The 20,247-nt window shown below is 40.0% G+C and overlaps 1 protein-coding gene across 7 annotated transcripts in view; it reads left to right on the top strand.

Moving 5' to 3' along the window:
• NLGN4X (neuroligin 4 X-linked) overlaps positions 1-20,247 on the top strand; it is a 223,921-nt gene that overhangs the window by 109,407 nt on the left and 94,267 nt on the right. For 3 of the 7 annotated variants that reach the window (XM_078390361.1, XM_020786978.3, XM_078390360.1), the window contains exons 3-4: positions 7,073-7,132; positions 10,764-10,916. In XM_078390361.1, the coding sequence (XP_078246487.1) occupies positions 7,073-7,132; positions 10,764-10,916 (213 nt within the window). Of the gene's footprint in view, positions 1-236; positions 6,097-7,072; positions 7,133-10,763; positions 10,917-20,247 lie in introns of those variants that run through there. The other 4 variants (XM_078390362.1, XM_020786979.3, XM_072994395.2 and 1 more) reach the window with 3 other exon arrangements.

Below are 20,247 nucleotides of genomic sequence, written 5' to 3'. Positions count from 1 at the left end.
GGAGGAGCAGCTCTCCGGTGGCACGCAGGCGAGTGGGCGAGGTGGCTCAACTGCTAGGGCAGAAGGAAAGGGAAGCAGGTGGCGGCGGCAGAAGGAGGGGAAGGAGAAGCAGCTCTCTGGTGGTGCGTGGGCGAGCGGGCTCAGTGGCGCGGGGCGGTAGGCTCTGGCCACTCAGGCATGGCCGGCTCTGCTTCCCTCCATCCGGACCGACCGTCTGCCTGCCTGCCCGCCTGCCTGCCTGCCCGCCTGCCTTCCTGGCCCAAATGAAGTGCACCCGTCGTACAAGACGACCCCCCCACTTGGAGGCATGTTTTTGGGGCTAAAAAAGTCATCCTGTACGCCGGCAAATACGGTACTTGAGAATAATGCATTTTATTTGGCACGTCTTTATGTGAACACCGGCCTGTTTCATGAACACTTGTACCAAATAAAGCTTGTTAAGTCTCAAGATGCCATAAATATTTAAAGTTGCTTTTCCTGCAACAGATTAATACAGCTACCCCTTTAGAAACAAATGACTCAGTATTTTATATATATATTATTTCTACAGCAATTGTTATAAAAACAAGATCAACAATATTTTCATCCCTAATACTCATCTTTCATTCCTGAAACAGGACTGAAATGTGGGTGATGAATTCAACAGCTAAATACTTATAAATAGTAGTGCAGTCATAAATTTTGAAATGCAAGAAGTAATAATAACACCCCTGCAAAAGAGCAGCAGTATATATCACAGTGCTCAATTTTTTAGGATCAACTAAGGCTGTGAATCACTTGTTTTGCCTTCACACAAGAGAATGAGGAACCCATAATTTTATTTACTTTGTCCCAAATGAAGTGGTAGAATATACTAGATGGGCGGGATATAAATCAAATAAATAAATAAATAAATAAATAAATAAGGTGAGGTATTGTCACTGAGCCTAATTATGGTCCAGGGCTAAGATATCAAATACTGTACTCTCTCACACACACCCCCTATGTTGGGGAAAGAATGGCCACAGCTTTCTTGGTTGCATCTGTCAAGAGCTCCTGGCAGTAGCAGGAGCTACAGTTCCCCATCAGCCACCCCACCTGACAAGTGATGCTGACCAGGGAGACATGCTCAGGATCAATGTTCCCTCTAATTTTCTGTCCTGCTGCATGGGAGCCTCACTCTGTATGTGTGGGAGTGGCCAGGGCTTCATTCAGGAAGGGAGGTAAACAAACTGCCTGCCAGCTGTCCATGCATGGATCTGATGTAGCTCTGGGTGAGCACACATGTGCACAGCTTAGAGGAAATGTTGCTCAGGGTTAATCACTTGGCATAAGCAATTGCACAACAGCCTTCAAGCTGGGCATGTATGTGTTCCTTCGAGCCCGCCTCATAAATGGGTTCCCTTGGGAGGGAATCTCACACCTGTGGAGCCTCCCACTACCACCCAGATCTGTTATCTTGGTTCAAAAGCACTCTCAAACAAGAGCACTGACTGCAAAAATTGACAGAAGGTTGGGTGGGAGGAGCTCAAAAGCCAAATGAGCTCCAGAGCGGCTGGACACCATTTTTATGTTTCCCAGGTAGTACAGATTGGAGACTCTGGCCCTCTGTTCTGCCTGAGAACTGTTCTCATCAACCCGAGATGATAAACTTAGTCCATATGTGGAGAGGGGGTGGGCTGGCAAGCAGGAGCTGATCCTAAAACGGCACCCGCTACATCTTCTGGCCTAGGAGCCACTCTCCAAAAGATGTGTGGTTTTCTTTTCCCTTTTTTTGCACAAGTTAAACAAAGTTGCACAGATAATACTTTAAAGAAAATAATCTGAATTATCCAAAAAGACAGAATCTGTCAATCAAAGCACAATGTGAATTGCAGAATTCCTTTCGTCTAGATATCTGTGGATTGTTTGAGAACATATCTACTTAGTTACCAATGACTCTTACGTCTTCTACTACCTTCATTGTATTGTCACTGTGGAAAAAGTCAGGTGAGTGTTCTGTAAGTTACATTTGCTGCATGAGAAATGGTGCACACAAAAGTCAAAAGGCACCTTTATAAAGGTTCATAAAAAGGTTAAAAAGAATCACCTTTCACCTGTCTCATTTTTCCTCTTCTGAACTACTTTTTGTTCTTTAGAAATGTCAGAGCAAAGGAGAGCTGAAGGTCTTGGGGCAAGAACCATTTGATAACATCACAGAGTCTTGATCAGCAGGGTTCAAAGCATCTAGCTTAAATAGGACATTTTACTGCTTGTCAGAAAAGAATCTTCCATTTTGCTGTCCAAAATGACTTCTGTGTTTTAAACATATTTACTGTTATCAGACTTTAAGTCTCAGCTTCAGGAGGATAATGATAGACATGTGAAGCAATGTGTAACCTTGTTTGTGTTGTAGCAAAAGTGTGGGCATGACAGAAAAGGTTTAACACTGCATGATTAACATAAGCTGTGAAGCTGGCTCACGAGTCATCCCGTTGCCTCTATTTCAGATATGTTTGGATACTTATTTATTTGTTTGTTTTATTTATAGGCCCCCTTTCTCCTGATAAGGGGACCCAAGGCAGCTCATAATATTAAAGAATAGAATTAAAAACATAGTAAGTTAAACATTAAAAAACAAATAAACTATACACGAATTAAAATGCAATTGTATAATTAGAGGCAGTTAATATTAAAAGCTGTCTTCACTTAAAATGGCATTGAGGGACTTCAGTATGATTGTTAAAAGCCTTCCTGAAAAGATGGGTCTTCAGCTGAAGGGCAAACAGCAGAACCATCTAAAGGAGAACCTTCCAGAACCTTGGATCTGCCACAGAGAAGGCTCTCTCTTGTGTCCCCATCAGCTGGGCCTGTGCTGGCAATGAGAGCAAGAAAAGGTGAAGAAAGGTGATAGGGGAAATATGGTCCTTCAGATAGCCTGGATCCAGATCGTATAGGGCTTTATAGGTAATGACCAAAACTTTGAATTGGGCTCAGAAACAGACTGGCAGCCAGTTTAGTTGTTGTAGCAGGGGTGCTATATTCCATTATAACTGCCCTCAGTCAATAGTTTGGCTACTACATTTTGAATCAGCTGAAGTTTCTGAGCCATCTTCAAAGGCAGCCCCACATAAAGTAATCCAAGGAGGATGAAACTAAGGCATGCACCACTGTAGCCAAATCAGTCATCTCAGGGAACGGATGCAGCTAGTGCACCAATTTTAACTGTGAAAAAGCAGTCTTAGCCACCACTGAAATCTGGGCATCCAGGTTCAGAAATGAATCCAGGAGTACACCCAAGCTGTGAACCTGAGTTTTCAGTGGGAGTGTAACCCCATCCAGCACAGGATGTATCCCTTTTCTGTCATCTGCCTTCTGAATGATCAGAGCACTTCTGGCTTGCCTGGCTTAAGTTTCAGTTTTATTGCCCTCATTGGTTTAAACCAAGACAGCTTCCTTGGAATTAGATGGGAAGGAGAGAGAGAGAGAGAGTTGGGTGTTATGAGCATACTGGTAATGTGGAACGCCAACATTCCAAACAATCTCTCCGACCGGTTTCATGTAGATGTTAAAAAGTATGGGGGACAAAGCTAAACACTGATGGAGGTCACAGGCCAATGGCCAGGGCATTGAACAGACATTCCTCAGTGCCATGCTCAAGAGTTCTCTCTTACAAGAAGGACCAGAGTCACTGTTAAGCAGTGCCTTCAAGTCCCATCCTAGAGAAACAATACAGAAGGTGGTGATGATATTGAAAGTCACTGAAGGGTACAGCAGAAATAACAGGCACATGTGCCCCCCATCCAGTTCCTGGCATAGGCTACCACCAAGGCAACCAAAGCAGTCTCCGCCCCATAGCCAGGCCTAAAACCAGATTGGAATGGGTCTAGACAGCATTTCCTCCAGGAATCGTGGGAGCTGAGAAACCACCACATGTTCCAGTTCCTTGCCCATAAATGGAATATTTGAGACTGGCTGATAGTTATCCAATAAAATGGGATCCAAGGAGGACTAATAATGGTCTTATTACAGATATAAATACTGTTGCTTGTTGAGCCAAGTGAACATAAGACTGGATCACCCTGGCATTTGCTGAATTTATTGAGGAGGTAGACTGAGGAAAGGATGAATGGAATGGGATATTATGAAAAAAGGTAGTACTGACTTACAGGCATTATGAATGGAAGCCTGTCACACTGTCCAGCTGAAGTTCTCTCATACTGTATAGATTTCTATAAGGATATGGCTTCCAAGTCTCGGGGCACCAACCTAAGCCTCAGAGAACTGTTGTGTAGGAGACAAATCTCAAAAGCAGGTGACACTAGAGGAGAAAGGTTGACCTTTGTTTTTGAGATGGCTTTAAATCCAGGGTAATTCCTCTCAGATGGCACCAGCTTTCATCAGCTCAGTAGAAAGATGCTTATATGTGTGTTGTACATTCATTGACCTTCCCAAAAGGCAAGTGCAAGGGTTGGTACTAGAGGGACTGCAGGTGGGTGCATGTTCTTGAGCTCATTGTGTCTTATGGAGCAAGATAGAAACAAGAGTGGTAGCATCAGAACTTCTGATCCTTTTTTGTGCACACATTCTGGTAGCAGAGGCACCACAGGCTACCAGTGAGCCTGCTACAAGCCATTTGCAGCAGATTAGGCCCTGGGAAATCTCTCCATTTGTCATATGTTATGTAGGTAAAGCTATGGGAGATGGAAACCATTTGGAACATTAACAACCTTTGCATTCGTGGGTGCATTTTACTTCCTGCTTGGCCACCAAAATGCATTCCAACTCTTGGCTATCATATTGCCTGGTTAGTCATGTTTTACCCAGATTAGTTGGGTTGTACCCAGTTTTTTTTTTGTTTGTTTGTTTATTTATTAAATTTATACCCTGCCCCTCTAGACCATGTCTACTCGGGGCGGCTTACAACATAAAATATATCAATATAAAATATATATAATCATAAAAATACAATTACTATGTTAGATTCTGGGGCCATTTATGAGACTCCCTTTGCATCCATTTCCAAAGCTTGCAAAGAAATGTTCCTGGCTCCCTCTCCACTTTTGTGATCCTGCCTTGTGACATTGTAAGAACACATCTCCTGGTATCAGACTTTTTTGTCTTGAAATCTCAGAGAATGGGATCCTACTGATCTGGAAAATCTGAATAAAGGAGTTTACTAGGAAGAGGTACGCAGTGTGCAAGGAAGGTGCGGGAATTAGGAACTCATTAGGATTTGGAAAGGGGGCTTCAATCAAACCAGGAAACTGGAAGTATTGGAAATACATCTTCTACCCACTCTTTCTCTACCAGCATTCAAGCCTCTGCCATTTTAAAAAGACTTTCTTAAATGAAATCACACTGCAACATGAGGATGCCATAGATTTTCAGTGAGGAAAAACCTGGGCTTAGTTATGGTTTTCGTATAACACTGAGAAGTTTTAAAAGTATGTTTGAATAAATATGGTCCCTGTCATTTTGTAAGAGGAATGGAACAAAAGTAGCATAAATGTTCCCTGTGTTAGATAAGCATCACAGGCAAGCATTTTGTGTTAAAAACAGAAGGCAATTATTGACCCATCCACTCTCTCTGCTGTGTTCGTGGATATTCTGCTTTCTGTTTAGGAGACAGGCTTCCCCTTTTTTTTAAGGTAATGCCTCAACAGCCACCAGGCTCTTGACACACTTTTGGGATTGTGTTCTGATGTTTATTTTTGTATTAGTTTCATGTCTCCACCAATGGGGAAAAAAAGTTTCTAGTTCTGTTTTTGTTTCTTTTTCGGGGGCGGGGGTGTGATTTTCTTTTTCTTTTTTACATTTGCACAACAATCTCCGCATATAGAAAAATCACAACAACCTTCGAAGACTGTCGGAACCCACCCGCCCAGTGTGCAGAGAGCTGCATATGTGTTAGATAATTTTGATACTGGGGACCGCTACCTTTTGCCTCCCTCCCTGCTCAGGACTTGATTGCCCCGACAGATATTAGTGAATTAAGGTACACGCCTGTCTCAGTCCACAAAAGGCCCTACTTCTGTTTCAAGAATACAAGAGCTGTTTTGGTTTTGAGAAGAAAAAAATGTTTGAGAAGAAAAAGAAAAGAAAAAAAAACTTCCTTAATGCCCTCCCACCCCCATGGTAAGTAATATGCTGTGTATAATTACAGTTATGATCTTTTTGCAGTTGGATATATCATCTTTATGGAGGTCTGACTCTTTTATAACTCAGGTGGTCCTCAGTCTGAAAGTAGATACCTCAAGTACATTGTTAGATATAGTGGACATGTGGTTCTAACAAAGGCAAACGAAACCAAAATCACCCTCCCTTCTATTTAATGTTTAAAATGCTCATTATATGTTTGTGTTAATTATTTGCAATCATGAGAAATGAAATCTAAATATTGTAATGATTTTTTTTTCAAATAGCAGAAAGTAAGGAGTTATATGGGTGTACCTATTAGGTTTTTTTGACTTTTCCCCTTTGAACAAGCAAACTGAAATGCCATATCACAATCTACTGATGACATTTCCCTCAGTTCCAAAGGGAACAATCCTCTTGGGTCACACAGTAGGCATGGCATAATTCTGAGAAACAGAACGCCTATGGCTCTTTGGGATATGTAGAACTGGTTATAGTGATTTGTCAGGGTGGGAACACTCCATGCACACACTTCTGAAACTCTGTCTCTTCTGATTTTTTTAATCACTTGTTCCTAGTTTCTAGTGTCCTGCTGACAAAACCAAGGGGATCAATATTGTACTCAAAGAGTGCACCAGGTATTGAGCTATCACTGAATTTCACAAAATTGAAAAAATAATAATGTATACATGTTTTTTTCCCTTCCAATTTCAAATGCAATGTAAGCAACCATTTCTAATCAGATTAACTGCATTGTCACAACATTTTTTTTCCTACTGGATTTTTTTCCTTATTTGTTTTATTTATGTTAGCGTGCAGTTTGCATCCTTTATTTTTTAACAATTCGGATTTTGAATTTTTGTTCTTTTTCTCTTTTCAACTTTTTGGGAACGTTCTTTTTCTTTAAATTTTCGGGAACCTGCTGTTTTTGAATTCTCTTTTTTCCCTTTTATTCTCCTGCTCACTCTGACCACAGGAGCCAACACAAAGAAAAGCGCAGATGATATAACCAGTAATGATCGTGGGGAAGATGAAGGTATTTTTTGGTTTTTTCCCTCCCCCAAAGCTCAACCCTGGTTTGCATGAACATAAACTTTCCCCTCTTTCTTTATTTAATCACACACATTTCAGTGTGCTTCTTTATTTTCTTCTTACCTGGAATCAACTTTTCTTTCACCCCTTTTTAAAGAAACACACAAATTAGCATTTAGATGACTACAACCCCCTTTTGTGATAAAAGTACAGGTTATCTGTGAATCTATGTGAAGTGAATAACATGCATATTATTTACAACCAAGTGCTTCCTTATTCCCATCCCCAGCTATTGCCCAGGAAGAAATAAAAACGGAATTGAAACCTTGCATGTGTATCTTTTTCTTTGTCCTTCTAGTACCTTTTGTAACTTCACCTTCACATTATTTCCCTCGTTCTCTTCTCCATCTAGTGGATGCAGTTACTTCGTCTGCTGTCTTGTTTTTCTCTCCTCAGTGTTTGATTATTTCAAGAAAACTGAAGGAAGCTTTCCAGTTTGTTTGTTTTATACTTTCACACTTTCCTCCTTTGCATGTACCTGGGGCAATGTTTGCCACTATTTATTTTCCCTCCCCCAGTTCCCAGGAATATGTTTGTGTGTTTATATCACACATAACAGCAATACCTATTCCCTTGGGAGCTCCATTGCTTGCATGTTATTGTAAACATGCAAGGTAGTGTCACCACTTTTGGCCAAAGATATAAAAGAGGCATAGCTGTGTGTTTATAAGAAGCATTGACTGAAAATCCTGCTAATTACTCCTTGTTTGTTATCAAATGCAAGAGAATTGCAACTTTTCCTGTAAGGACAGTGAGGACCTGAAGGCAAGTACCTGATAATGTATCAGAGATATATTAGCTACTCTGATAATGTATCAAAGATTATCAATAAAACATTATCAGAGTACCTAATAAAGATCTAGCTCCTTTTCTGTTTTTGAACAGTCACAGAATTATATATGTATACAGTAAGAAGACACTACAGGGTTTTTTTTTTTTTGTTACATTAAAGTTAGTCTGCAGTCTCATCTGAACTGCCATGAAAATCTTAAATGACCCATGAAGTCCTTCTTTGATTCCACGTTCAGCAGCAGTTTTGAGGGCAATTTGTGTTCCAGAATGTCTGAAATAAAACTCAGCAGTCTCCAGATATTACCTGTCTTGCTGGCAAAGGTCAGCACAAGTCAACACCAGTGTGAAACTTTTCTCTGACTAAGGCTGCATGCCTTGTGGGGGATAGACTTTTGAGGGGTGCAGAGCAAACAGTGAGCCACAGCCAGAAATTAAAAGGGCTATGCTTGTTTGGTTTCTTTCTACCGTATCACTTCCCCCCCCCCCCGTTTCTCTCTCTTCCCACTCAGTATGGGACAAAAAAGGGACGAATCATTTTGGCCAGGCCTGTGAACTGCTCACTTGGAGAGGGGGGACCTTTTGATATGGTGGCCGAACCCCACGTGGAATTAGGACTTGTCGTGGCCTTACAGTAATGGGTTGTCCACCTCAGCATAGGATGATAAATTATTTGTTATGTTACTTTTTTGCAGTATAGATTTAGCCATATCTCTGTGGTGCTTGACCTTTCTTTAGCCTACTTCCCTTTCTCTTTTCTCTGTTTTGATGTCTGACACTATTTCAGCTAACAGAGTAACATTTGCCCCTTCCGTTCTTTTCGTAAATGTGAATAGTAATCTGAGGTCACCTCTTAATCTCCTTGTTTCTTCAGAGTTCAGAACGACTGTGGCTTTCTTGACCTTTCGGAGAACAGCTGCTAAGATCTCTGCTTCCTTGTTACTGCAGCCATTCAACCTTCCTCACCCCACCCCCGCAGTTCTCCACTGCCGGGATATTTCTCTCTAAATAAAGAAATTAGACTTACAGTATATTCTGCACTTACTATACAGATGCTATCACTTGATGACCCCAGTCAGAAACTAATTCCGCTGGAGGGCTACTTCGGGGGAAAAAAATCCCCATCCTCTTAAATGACAAGTTGTTTTTGTATATCAGTTGTTTCCCCCTTGCTGGAAAGTTATGTTTACATATCAAGAGCGAGAATACATTATCAGATGATCTATATTGCACAATTTATATGATTCCCACCCCTCTTCATTTTCCGCCTGGTTTCTGGGAAAAGAACTTATTGGAACAAGGCTACCAGTTGCCAACTGCGTGCTAGAACACAGCTTTTCAGTTTATGATAAGCAACCGATTAACTGATATTTTGGGTATTAGTACAAATGTGATACTATGAAATCTGGGTTTCCCCCCTCAACCAATGATATAAGAAAGTTCACCATTTGTTGTGATTTAAAAGCGTACAGTCAACAAGACAACAAAGCATAGCTCAGTGGTTTATGTATCTGCTCACAAAACCAAAGGTTGGGAGTTTGATTCCCCACTGTGCCTCCTTGACAGGGGCTGGATTCTATGACCCATTGGGTCTGTCCTAGCTCTGCAGTTCTGAAATGATGATGAAAGAGGAAACGGACCTTTTTACAACATAATGAACATGAACTACTCATATCATGTGCAAAGCAGCCATGGATGAGAACCTAAGAAAGATAGTGTTACATCATATGCTTCTATGCACGTATGTGCAAGAGAGGTTGTATTAGTTGGCCATAAATAGTAAGAAGTGAAGGAGACAAGACAAGTGTTATATTCCTGACATGTAGGTTACATGCTGGGATCGAAGCAGAGTACCTCAGCATCTGCCTGCCACACTATTAAGGTGCTGGAAACAAGAACAGAACAGCATGTTTTATGGCAGCGTGTTAGTATATTACCAAGTGTATCTTGTATCTCAGGTACTTAGTTGTGTTATACTCTCATTACAATTGTTGATTGCTGCCCAAAAGCCCTCCCTAGTGTCGGTGCTCTGAATGACTTCTTCAGTGCTTAAATGCTGGCAGAGTTTTGCAGTCCTAGTGTACAAATGATTTACAAGCCTGAATGAACTGATTGTGGATGGCAGCACATACAGGGAAGATTTTTTTAGGAGCAAAACAGCCAGCAAATCAAATTCCACCTGGCCCATGTTCAGTGTCACTACAAGCCTTAACAGCATATATAAATCATATATAAGCATATAAATACTTTCAGCTGGGTTTAGGTGAAGGTCAGCTGCAGGAATGTTTTTTTCTATGGAAATTCTATTTTCATCAAGGTCTGTGTATTCTGGAGAATGCTTTTGTTGTCAGTGGTCTGACAACGACATATCTTTGAGAACGGCTTTTTCCCCATTATGATTTAAAGCATACATTATACATTTCAAAAGACCTAATACTATGCCATGTTTTTCAAAGCAACATAGTTTTTATTCCATACTGTGAGACATGGTGATACTTGGCCAATGTTGCTTCTCACCCATTTCTATAAATTTTGTGGTCTTGCAGTAAGAAATACTCTGTGCCTAGGGCACTTTTGCCTCTTTCAGGGCATTTCTGGAAGCCCACTTTGCTTTTTTGCCCATGGTCATAACTGAGGAGAAACTAGTAAATAAGAAATCTAGATGAGCTGAGAAACTGGGCAGAGTCAGAAGTTTGATTTACACTTTGTGGAAACAAAATGCACAACAATTTTCCTTTAATATTTGTATTACTTTCATGTGTTTTCCTTACTTGTATTCTTTTCAGACATACATGATCAGAGCAGCAAGAAGCCAGTGATGGTCTATATCCATGGCGGATCATATATGGAAGGTACAGGGAATATAGTTGATGGCAGCATACTGGCAAGCTACGGAAATGTCATTGTTGTAACTATCAACTACAGGCTAGGGGTTCTAGGTAAGTTCTCTTCCTTTGTCTTCTTTGTCGTCTGTCTTGAATCAACAAGTTATAAATATGCTTCAAGAAACTTCTAATGGATATTTGTTCTACCCTGTCACTTGATTGATGCATTTTTGGTTCGGGAAACTTTACTATGTGATGGTTGGTGTGCTTTCTTATGGTGGAAACATGAAGCCTGATTTTGTGGGATACTTTCAGAGTGCATGACTCGAATCTGATGGAAGTATGCTTTATTATTAGCTATGCTCATCTCTTCAAAGAAGGAGATCTAACACCAAGCTTTTCATAGAACAAATTTGATTGCCTTTCTGTCAGCTCTTGTTAGGTTTGTTATTGTTTTCTGCATCTGCATGATAATGTCTCAGATCACCAGGGTAGCTTTCATTGGTGGTGATATTTTCTTCTTCCTTCTTGTGTCTGCTTGGATTGGCTGTGTTGTCATTATGGTACTGATTCATGTTGCTCAAAACAGGTGTTTTGTTTCTCACAGATGGAAATCTGTGGGGACTTCTTTTTTTTTTTTGTTACTTTTGAAGAACTCACACAATGTGAAGGAGAGCATAGATTAGTCTCCTGCAAGTCAATATAATTATAATTTTCTTCCATGTTTTTGACTGAATCGCATCTGATTCTAAAGTTTCTCATGAATGGTTCTGCTATGGAGACCAGGTTGTGTTTTTCTAGTCCTTTGCTGGCAGGCAAAGGTGTTTCTTTGCAGGGAAGCCTTTGGCATAGAATGTGGTCTGATGATGAGCAGGGTTTAAATTCCTTCCATTGCTTTTCTTGTTAGGTCTTTAATTGAATTTTAGTCAATTCATTTTCATATTAGAGGTTTAAAATATAGTTGTTTAAATTGCATTGTATTATTATGCACTGTGTGTGATTCCTGATGAAAGAAGAGATATCAGTTCAATTAATTAATCATGTGATGAAAACATACATAACAAAATTAGTTAGCCTTACTTACTTTACTCAGTATATCTATCTGTTGTCTGTCAATCTGTATTTCTTTCCATTAAAAATAAAATGCACAAGATTAGTTTCCTGAAGTTTATTTTCTTGCCCATTGACAGTACTGCTAAAGCACTGACCTTTATAGCAATAAATATATAAATATAAATATATATGTAACCTCCAGTTGCCTCTGGGAGTGGGAAGGCCTTGTTTTGTGTTGTCAGTGACTGTAAATTTATTGTAAATATGTGAAGATGGATCCTATTGCTGAAGCATTGATGTCAAAAGTTTAGATTCTGTATTTTAAACATGGTGTATCTTAGTAAGTAGGGGATGTGGTGGCGCTGTGGGTTAAACCGCAGAAGCCTCTGTGCTGCAAGGTCAGAAGACCAGCAGTCATAAGATCGAATCCACGTGACGGAGTGAGCTCCCGTCACTTGTCCCAGCTCCTGCCAACCTAGCAGTTAGAAAGCATGTAAAAATGTGAGTATATAAATAGGTACCACCATGGTAGGAAGGTAACAGCATTCCATGGCCATGTGACCACGCAAAACTGTCTTCGGACAAACGCTGGCGCTATGGCTTGGAAACGGGGATGAGCGTCACGTCGTAGAGTCGGATATGACTGGACTAGATGTCAAGGGGAACCTTTCCCTTTATCTTAGTAATGCTGCTGATCAGATGCAATTGGCTTGCCAGTTTTTGAAATTAAGCAGGCAAAAAATGCTGCCTCCAAACTTCCACTCATGCTGCCAGAGAAACAAGAGGGAGCAGTTACATAAGGGCAATGGTAGTGTCCAAGGATGCCTGCACTCTGAAACAGAGGACCTCAGAGGCTACCCTTCCCATCAACCCTTGGTTCTAGGTACGTTGCCCTGGAACCTACCTTCAAGAAAAGGAGCTAGTGCTGTGTAGATGGTAAAGCTCCCTGATCCAGGAAATGTGGCTGCTGTTTTTCCTGTTTCTCTGGCAGCACATGATGGAGGTTTGAATATATTTTTTTCTAGCCAATCAGGAAGTCAGGATGAGGAGTGGATAAGCAATGGGGGCATGGTGCTTTGCTTCCCACTATTAGTGATGAGTTAACATGAGTCAACATGGGCTGTATGGTTAGCGTTGCCTTGGGTCATGACCACAGGGCAGGACTGCCACCACACACTCTAAATTTGGTGCCTTGTAGCTTAACCCCCATTGACCTACAGTACTTGCAAAGCAGACACCAAAAGAAGTTATATGACTAACAAACTGTCTCCAAATTCACCCATATACGTTGTTTAAAGTAATTGTTTAATCAGATTTAGCTACCTGGCTGTGAAGCTAGAGGCTGGGAGTCCCAGCTCCTCACTATGGTTCCTGTGAGTAGAGCCAGCCTGTGCGGCCTTGAACCAGCTGTACAGTCCCAGGGCGCCCCCGGAAGAAGGGAAGGGTAAACCACTTCTGAGTACGCTGTACCTGGAAAAACCCTGAAAGGGTCGCCATGACTTGACAGCACATGATTATTATTTTTGCCACCATCTTTTTTAATTTTGGAAACAAACAGAATTTTGCTTTCATATTGCTGATTCACATGCAGTCCTATTTCTTCTATAGCCTTGGAATCTGACCAGTACCTGTCTGTCGCTTCTTTGTCTTTCTACTCCCAAAACCCTCTTTTATCCAGTAATGTGAGCAAGTCTACATTTAGCAAAAGAGATTGATGGAACTGCTTTAATTCTTAAGTAAAAAGGTGCAATCAATAACAGTCTAGATTCTCACAGCCTACACCTTTCTGGGAGGGAGGGGGGAAGCTTAGGCGGACTTCCCTTTTCAGAATCACAACACACGAGCAATGAAAGAAATAGCTTAAAGGCAAGAATCTAACTGGCTATCGGACTATCTGGGAATGAAAGAAAAAGATGACAGTAAACTGGATTTTAATTTCTCTTGCCTGGAAATGGAAAAAAAACCAAACGGAAAATGTTTGGGTTGTTTCTTTTTATTCCAGCTAATAACTGACAAGCCAGTAAGTTTGAAATCATATCCATGGCTTATTGGTTCGAAGCCCCGTTGTGGACACTGAAAAAACATGGATGTAGCAAATGCTATAGATAACATTGTCTTTAGCTCCCTCTAATGTCTACTTCTGGTAAATACACAGTGAAAATACGTATAAAGATAGATTTTTGTGGTTCTTTGCTTAATATTTTCAGGCAGCAAAAAAGTGAATCCACAGATGCTGATCAGTTAAGGAGATTCTCCTGTATTTTCTAAAAAATTTGAAGATCTAATGGCTTCTACATGATTCTATTCTTGTATGTAATTCTGAATATACAAACCATGTCATCATAATACAAAAGGAAATACACACACACACACACACACACATATCGCTTATTTATTTGCACATAGAGTGTAAATAAATAAGTGATACATGAATGTCTGTCATTCATACAGAAAGTAGAAGGTACTGTGTTTCCCCAAAAATAAGACAGGGTATTATATTATATTGCCCATGTGTTGTGAAAATAAGACAGGATCTTACATTAATTTTTGCTCCAAAAACACATTAGGGCTTATTTTCAGGGGATGTTTTAAATTTTTTCATGTACAGCAATCTACATTTATTTAAATACAGTCATGCCATCTTCTGGATGCTGCACAATGCTGCAAAATGGTAGGGGTGGGGTTTCACTGAACTGGGGCATATTTTTGGAGTAGGGCTTAAATTATGAGCATCCTGAAAAATCATACTAGGGCTTATTTTCAAGTTAGGTCTTATTTTGGGGGAAACAGGATATCTATCAGGATTTCTTGGCATAGTAAACCTGGATCCAGACAGTTCTTTGTTCACTTCCAGTTTATCATCCTGATTAACTTAAGTTCCACCTGTTGTACATGTCAGGCAAATAATAATGCTTTCTTGCTTTTATGGGTAGTAATTCTTGTTGATCAACTATAAAATCAGGTTTTATTTGCTAACTTGGTTGGGGTCCGTTTTAAAGAAAATTTAGACCGTGTTACGGTTCAGATGTTTGTGTTTGGAATTTAGGGATGTCAACCCAACTCCGAGGTTCTGTTTCCAAAACAGGAACTATAATTCCACGAATGCAGACAATTCTCCCTTCTTGTCCAATTTTCTCAGGTTGACTTCCCTTTGTATAGGGACGCTAGTTATTGAAAAACCCTTGTACCACCTGGCCTCGGGGATGAAAGTGTGTTTTTGTGTGCATGTTGAAAGAGAGCTTATTTTGTATCAGCATGAATATCTCACTTCAAGCAATGCATAGCACCCATTTGGGTAGATCAACAGATTCCCAACTAGTTTATATCTGCAAGTCTTAAATACAAGGTTGTCTTAGAAACTTTTGTGGATTTCTGTGGTTGTTCTAGATCATGGAATTGAAACCTAGGAAATGCTGCAGAAATAAATAAATAAGTTTCACACAAGCCTTTTCCAAAACACTACTAGGGAAACTTGCCTTTTGTTGCTTTCTGATTTCAGCATAATGAGCTGTACAGGCTTACTGAATGTGCCTTACTTTTAACTCCATGTTCTTAGAGCCGCACTCTTCTATTATGACCTCATCATACACTATTCCTATAAATTAGCTCATAACATACATTCCAATATCTATATTCCGGTATATATGTAATTGATTCTCTGCTTTGGATATTGAATGCCAAGGATGAAGGATGTATGCCATAAGAATGGAAGACTTACTGTATAAAAGGTAAGCGAAAGCTGCCCAAATCTCTCAGCATTTACAGTATATGCATATGCTTCATTGAGATGCTGCAACATTCAGCAGTTCTGACATGTATGAATTAATATCATAAAACTGCTGAGTGTCTGAAATAAGCAAGGGACTTACTAAAATATTAGTCTGCATTTGGCTATTTGACATTTTCTCTTTTCGTAGAATTATAGAATAATGGAGTTGGAAGGGGGCTATAAGGCCATCAAGTCTAACCCCCGGCTCAATTCAGGAATCAAAATCAAAGTATATCTGACAGATGGCTCTCATCTGTCATTTAACTTGAATGCCTCCAGTGTTGGAGTACTCACTACCTCTCAAGGTACAGTAATTGGTTCCATTGGCATACTGCTCTAACAGAGAAAAAGTTTTTTTGCTGATAATCAACCAAAACTTGGTTTCCTATAACGTGAGCCCATTATTATAACTTGTGCACAATGGGATGATTGAGAACAGATCCTGCCTCCTCTATGTGACAATCTGTCAAGTATTTTTAAAATGCCATTATATCTCAAGGCTAAACATGCCCAGTTCTTTCAGACTTTCCTCATAGGACTTGGCGCTCACTCATCTGATCATCCTTGTTGCCTCCTCTGAACTTGTTTCAGTTTGTCGGCATCCTTAAACTGTGGTGTCCAGAACTGGACACAGTACTCAAGATGAGGATGAGCCAGTGTTGAAAACTAGTACTTCATGGGATTTGGAGACTATACTTCTGTTAATGCAGCCTAAAATACCACTTGCCTTTCTGGCAGCCACATTGCACCAGGTTCATACTCAGCTTCTGATCTACAACGATTCTCAGCTCCTTCTCACCTGCAGTATTACTGAATCAGGTTTCCTCCATCTTGTAACTTTGTGTTTGGGTTTTTTTCCCCATTAGGTATAGAACTTTGCAGTTATCCCTGTTAAATTTCAGCCCAGTGTTCAAACTTGACAAAATCTTTTTGAATTTTCTTTCTGTTTCCAAGAGTAATAGCTATTCCACCCAATTTTGAGTTATCTGAGAATTTGATAAGCATTCCCTCCATCGCCTCATCCAAGTCATTAATAAAAATGTTGAAGAGTACTTGGCCCATGACTGAGCCTTGTGGAACCCCACTTTTACCTCCTCGTACTTTGAAAAGGAGCATTGATAAACACTATCTGAGCATGAGTCTGTACTCAATTGTGTATCCCCCTGACAGTTGTATTATCCAGCCAATATTTGTTAGTTTGCTAATCAGAATATCACGGGGCACTTTGTCAAAAGCTTTTCTGAAATCAATATATATCATATCCACAGCATTCCCACCAACTGCCAGGGAGTTTGTGAGCAGCCATAAACTATCATGAACCACCAGTTTTCCAGTTCATGCCAATGTCTAGTCTGTAGTTCCAGCTTCCTTTTTCCTTTTTTTTATTGCACTTTTTGAAGACAGGGACATTAGTCGTCCTTCAATCATCCGGCACTTTACCAAGCCTTCATGTTTTCCAGAAAATAATAGGCAGTGGTTCTGATTGTTATTCAGCCAGTTCCTTCAATATTCTTGGATACAATTCATTTGGCCCTCGACAATTGAACTTAAAGTAATAAGATACAGTGGTGCCTTGCTTAACTATTACCTCGTTAAACGACAAAACCGCTTGATGATGAAGTTTTTGCACTGAAAATGGCCGCCCCTATGGAGGATCTTCGCTGGACGCTGGGGTATTTAGCCCATTGGGATGCATTGAACCGGTTTTCAATGCATTTCAATGGGCATTTTCATTTCGCTTGACGAGGATTTTGCTTAACAGCGATTTCAATAGAACGAATTATCTTCGTCAAGCGAGGCACCACTGTATTACAATACTTGACTATTTGTTTCTCAATATCAAGCTGCAATCCTATCCCCTCTCTTTGTATTTCACATTTGGCTGGAGGAGTGTACACTTTCTTTCGGGAGAACAAGCTGAAGTAGGAATTGAGCATGTCTGCCTTTTCTTTGTCATTTCATATCATTTCTCCATCCTCATTAAGTAGCTGAGCCACTATTTCTTTTCTCTGTCTTTTGCTATGCATGTACATGAATAATGTTTTTTTGTTGTTGTTGCTTTTCATGTCTTTTGCTAATTTGAACTCATTCTCAGCTTTTGCCTTCCTAACACCAACCCTTCAATTCTTTGCTACTCATCTATACTCTTCCTTTTCGGCCTGGACTTCCTCCTACTTCCTATATGTGTCCTTTTGCTACATAACTGAAGAATGCTTTTTTGGTTGCGTTTGGCATCTCTTGCTCACCTTAGCTCATTCTCATTCAGGGGTTTGAGTGTATGTGTGTGCATGCGCGTGTGTATCTATGTGCGTATTTCCTCTCAGCACTTCCAGTTGCAAAAATCAACACACCCCAACCGTCCCCACTCATACAGTCCCCACATAGTCCAGAGACAGTTTAAATTCCTCTCCTGATAAATGTGCAAACTGCTAATAAAATTATCAGTAGAGTCATGCCTCATACATAAAGTGCTTCATGTTGTGAAAAGCAATTACCCAAAGCTCAAGACTCTACTTTGTTCTGCTTCCAGCCAAAGCTTTTCTGTGGAGACTCTAAATAGTAGTAGAACTTTAAATACAGTGGGAGAACTGTGGAAGGGATCTGTTGTGCTTGGGAGCCGAATCCTACACTCATTGCATGCATCAGTGATCTTCAGATGTTTGTGAAGCTTTTATCAGAGATAGAGGGAGGAAGCGTTGAAGAAGGTGAAGACTATGTGCTGAGAATAAAAGAGTCACCTCTAGCCTGGCTGTGCCCATTGGGAAATAATGCTTGCTCCAGTGGACAGTACAGATGAAAAGGGAATGTGCATTAACTTTTTTTGAAAAATTCATTTATTGATTATGTGGTCTGCAAACCTATTAACAAAATGTCTCCATAGCTTTCAGTTTCCCTTTGTCGGGAACTAACCAATACTATCACATTATTTTTTCCTTATTTTCTTTTTGAAGTGTATGGAGATAAATGCCTGGAAGTGAAAATGCATGTCTTTGGGACAATAAGAGACAAACATGTTTTGGTCAGTGCTAAAAATATATATAAAGGATAATGCTTTAAAAAGGCTTAGACATTCCAAAAAAAAGTATAATAAAATAAAATAAAAGGTAGTGAAATACAGTCAAATTTCATTTGGGACAAAATGATCAGTCTCACAACCTGAAAAGGACAGGGGGGGGAAATGGAAGTGGAATTCAGAAAAATGTGATAGCATCAAAACTGAGAGGTTTGCAAATGCCTAGTGAAAAATTTGAGGAATTGTAGATGTGGTCTTGAAATCTAGTACATGTTTCCTGCTTTTGGTGGGCTTTGGTTGGTAGAATGCAAGTTCAGTCTCATCCATATTAATGACTGTGAATACAAGACTGATTGGGTAATAGTTATTTTTTATTAAACCTTAATTTAGATTTATAATGTTCTCAGCATGTCAGGGATCCTTTCCTCCTCTATATAGAAAGTCATGCATTCTATAAAGGAAGCCACAGCCTTGAGTTTGCAAAAGCTGAGCTGGGCTGTTGAAGACAAGACAATCTGGAGATCGCTCATTCATAGGGTCACCATAAGCTAGAGATGACTTAACATCACACAAAAACAACAAAACATTCATTTAAAAAAATGCAACTCTGTATTTGCATTCAGTAGGTTTGTTTGTGAATAAGTGGGTTTAAGATTATATATTGTCTCGCTAATGTTTTGTTGACTGCTGGGATATCAGCTTTCTTCTCTGCCATCTGAAAAAGAAGAATCTTCATATTGTTGGTAAATCAGAAAATCAATGCTTTTGTTAGTTTCACCTTGAATTAATGCAGTTTTTAAATCCTTTTATACTAGGAACACGTAAAGTGGAAAAATCATTAAGTTATGGAGAATCGCTTCATTTAGCCCATTTAAAAACATTGGAATGTTGATCTTTCATTTGTCTCCCTGCTACTTCAACAAAGAGACATTAAGGAATACAAAACTGAACCATTTTCAGTGAAATAAGCTTACTGTCGTAAGGAAACACATGAGCTAAGAATAATGTGTGTGTGTGCGTGTGCGTGCGTGCGTGCACGCGTGTGTGTGTGTGCGTGTGTGTGTAACTTTACCGGTCCAAATTAATTTATATTTATATTTATATAAATTTATATATTTATATAAATTATATATTTATATTTATATTAAAAGGCAGCACCAGTTCATAGTGGGGATGTCAGCATTTCTTAGCGCAAATCGTGGTTTTAGCAGAGTGATTCGCAGTCCAGGCAGTCCAGAAATAACTCACACACAGCCCAGCAGCATTTCCTTCAGCAATGTGTACTTACAGCGGTATTTACAGCATTCTGGCAGCATAATGTGTAGAACTGATCTTCAAGCAGGAAGATACAACTGACTGTACAACTAACACTTATATACATATACAGAACCAATCAGAGTACATGTTGCATCATCCCTGAGTTGCATCATCCCTGAGTTGCATCAGCACTGCTGAGTCATCCTGACTCAGTTTTAACACACCTGATCATTATGGATTCTCATTAATACACTCCATTCTGCTCAGGCCTGTAATTTTCCTTGACAGGGGAGAACCTCATGGTCATAAATATCCATCATATGGAGAATGCAAATATATGTTTGCCTAGGTGA

The sequence above is a fragment of the Pogona vitticeps genome, chromosome 3, assembly GCF_051106095.1.
Source record: "Pogona vitticeps strain Pit_001003342236 chromosome 3, PviZW2.1, whole genome shotgun sequence".
Lineage (NCBI taxonomy): Eukaryota > Metazoa > Chordata > Lepidosauria > Squamata > Agamidae > Pogona > Pogona vitticeps.
The sequence above is the reverse complement of the archived record's forward strand: the minus strand, read 5'-3'. Positions and strand labels throughout refer to the sequence as shown.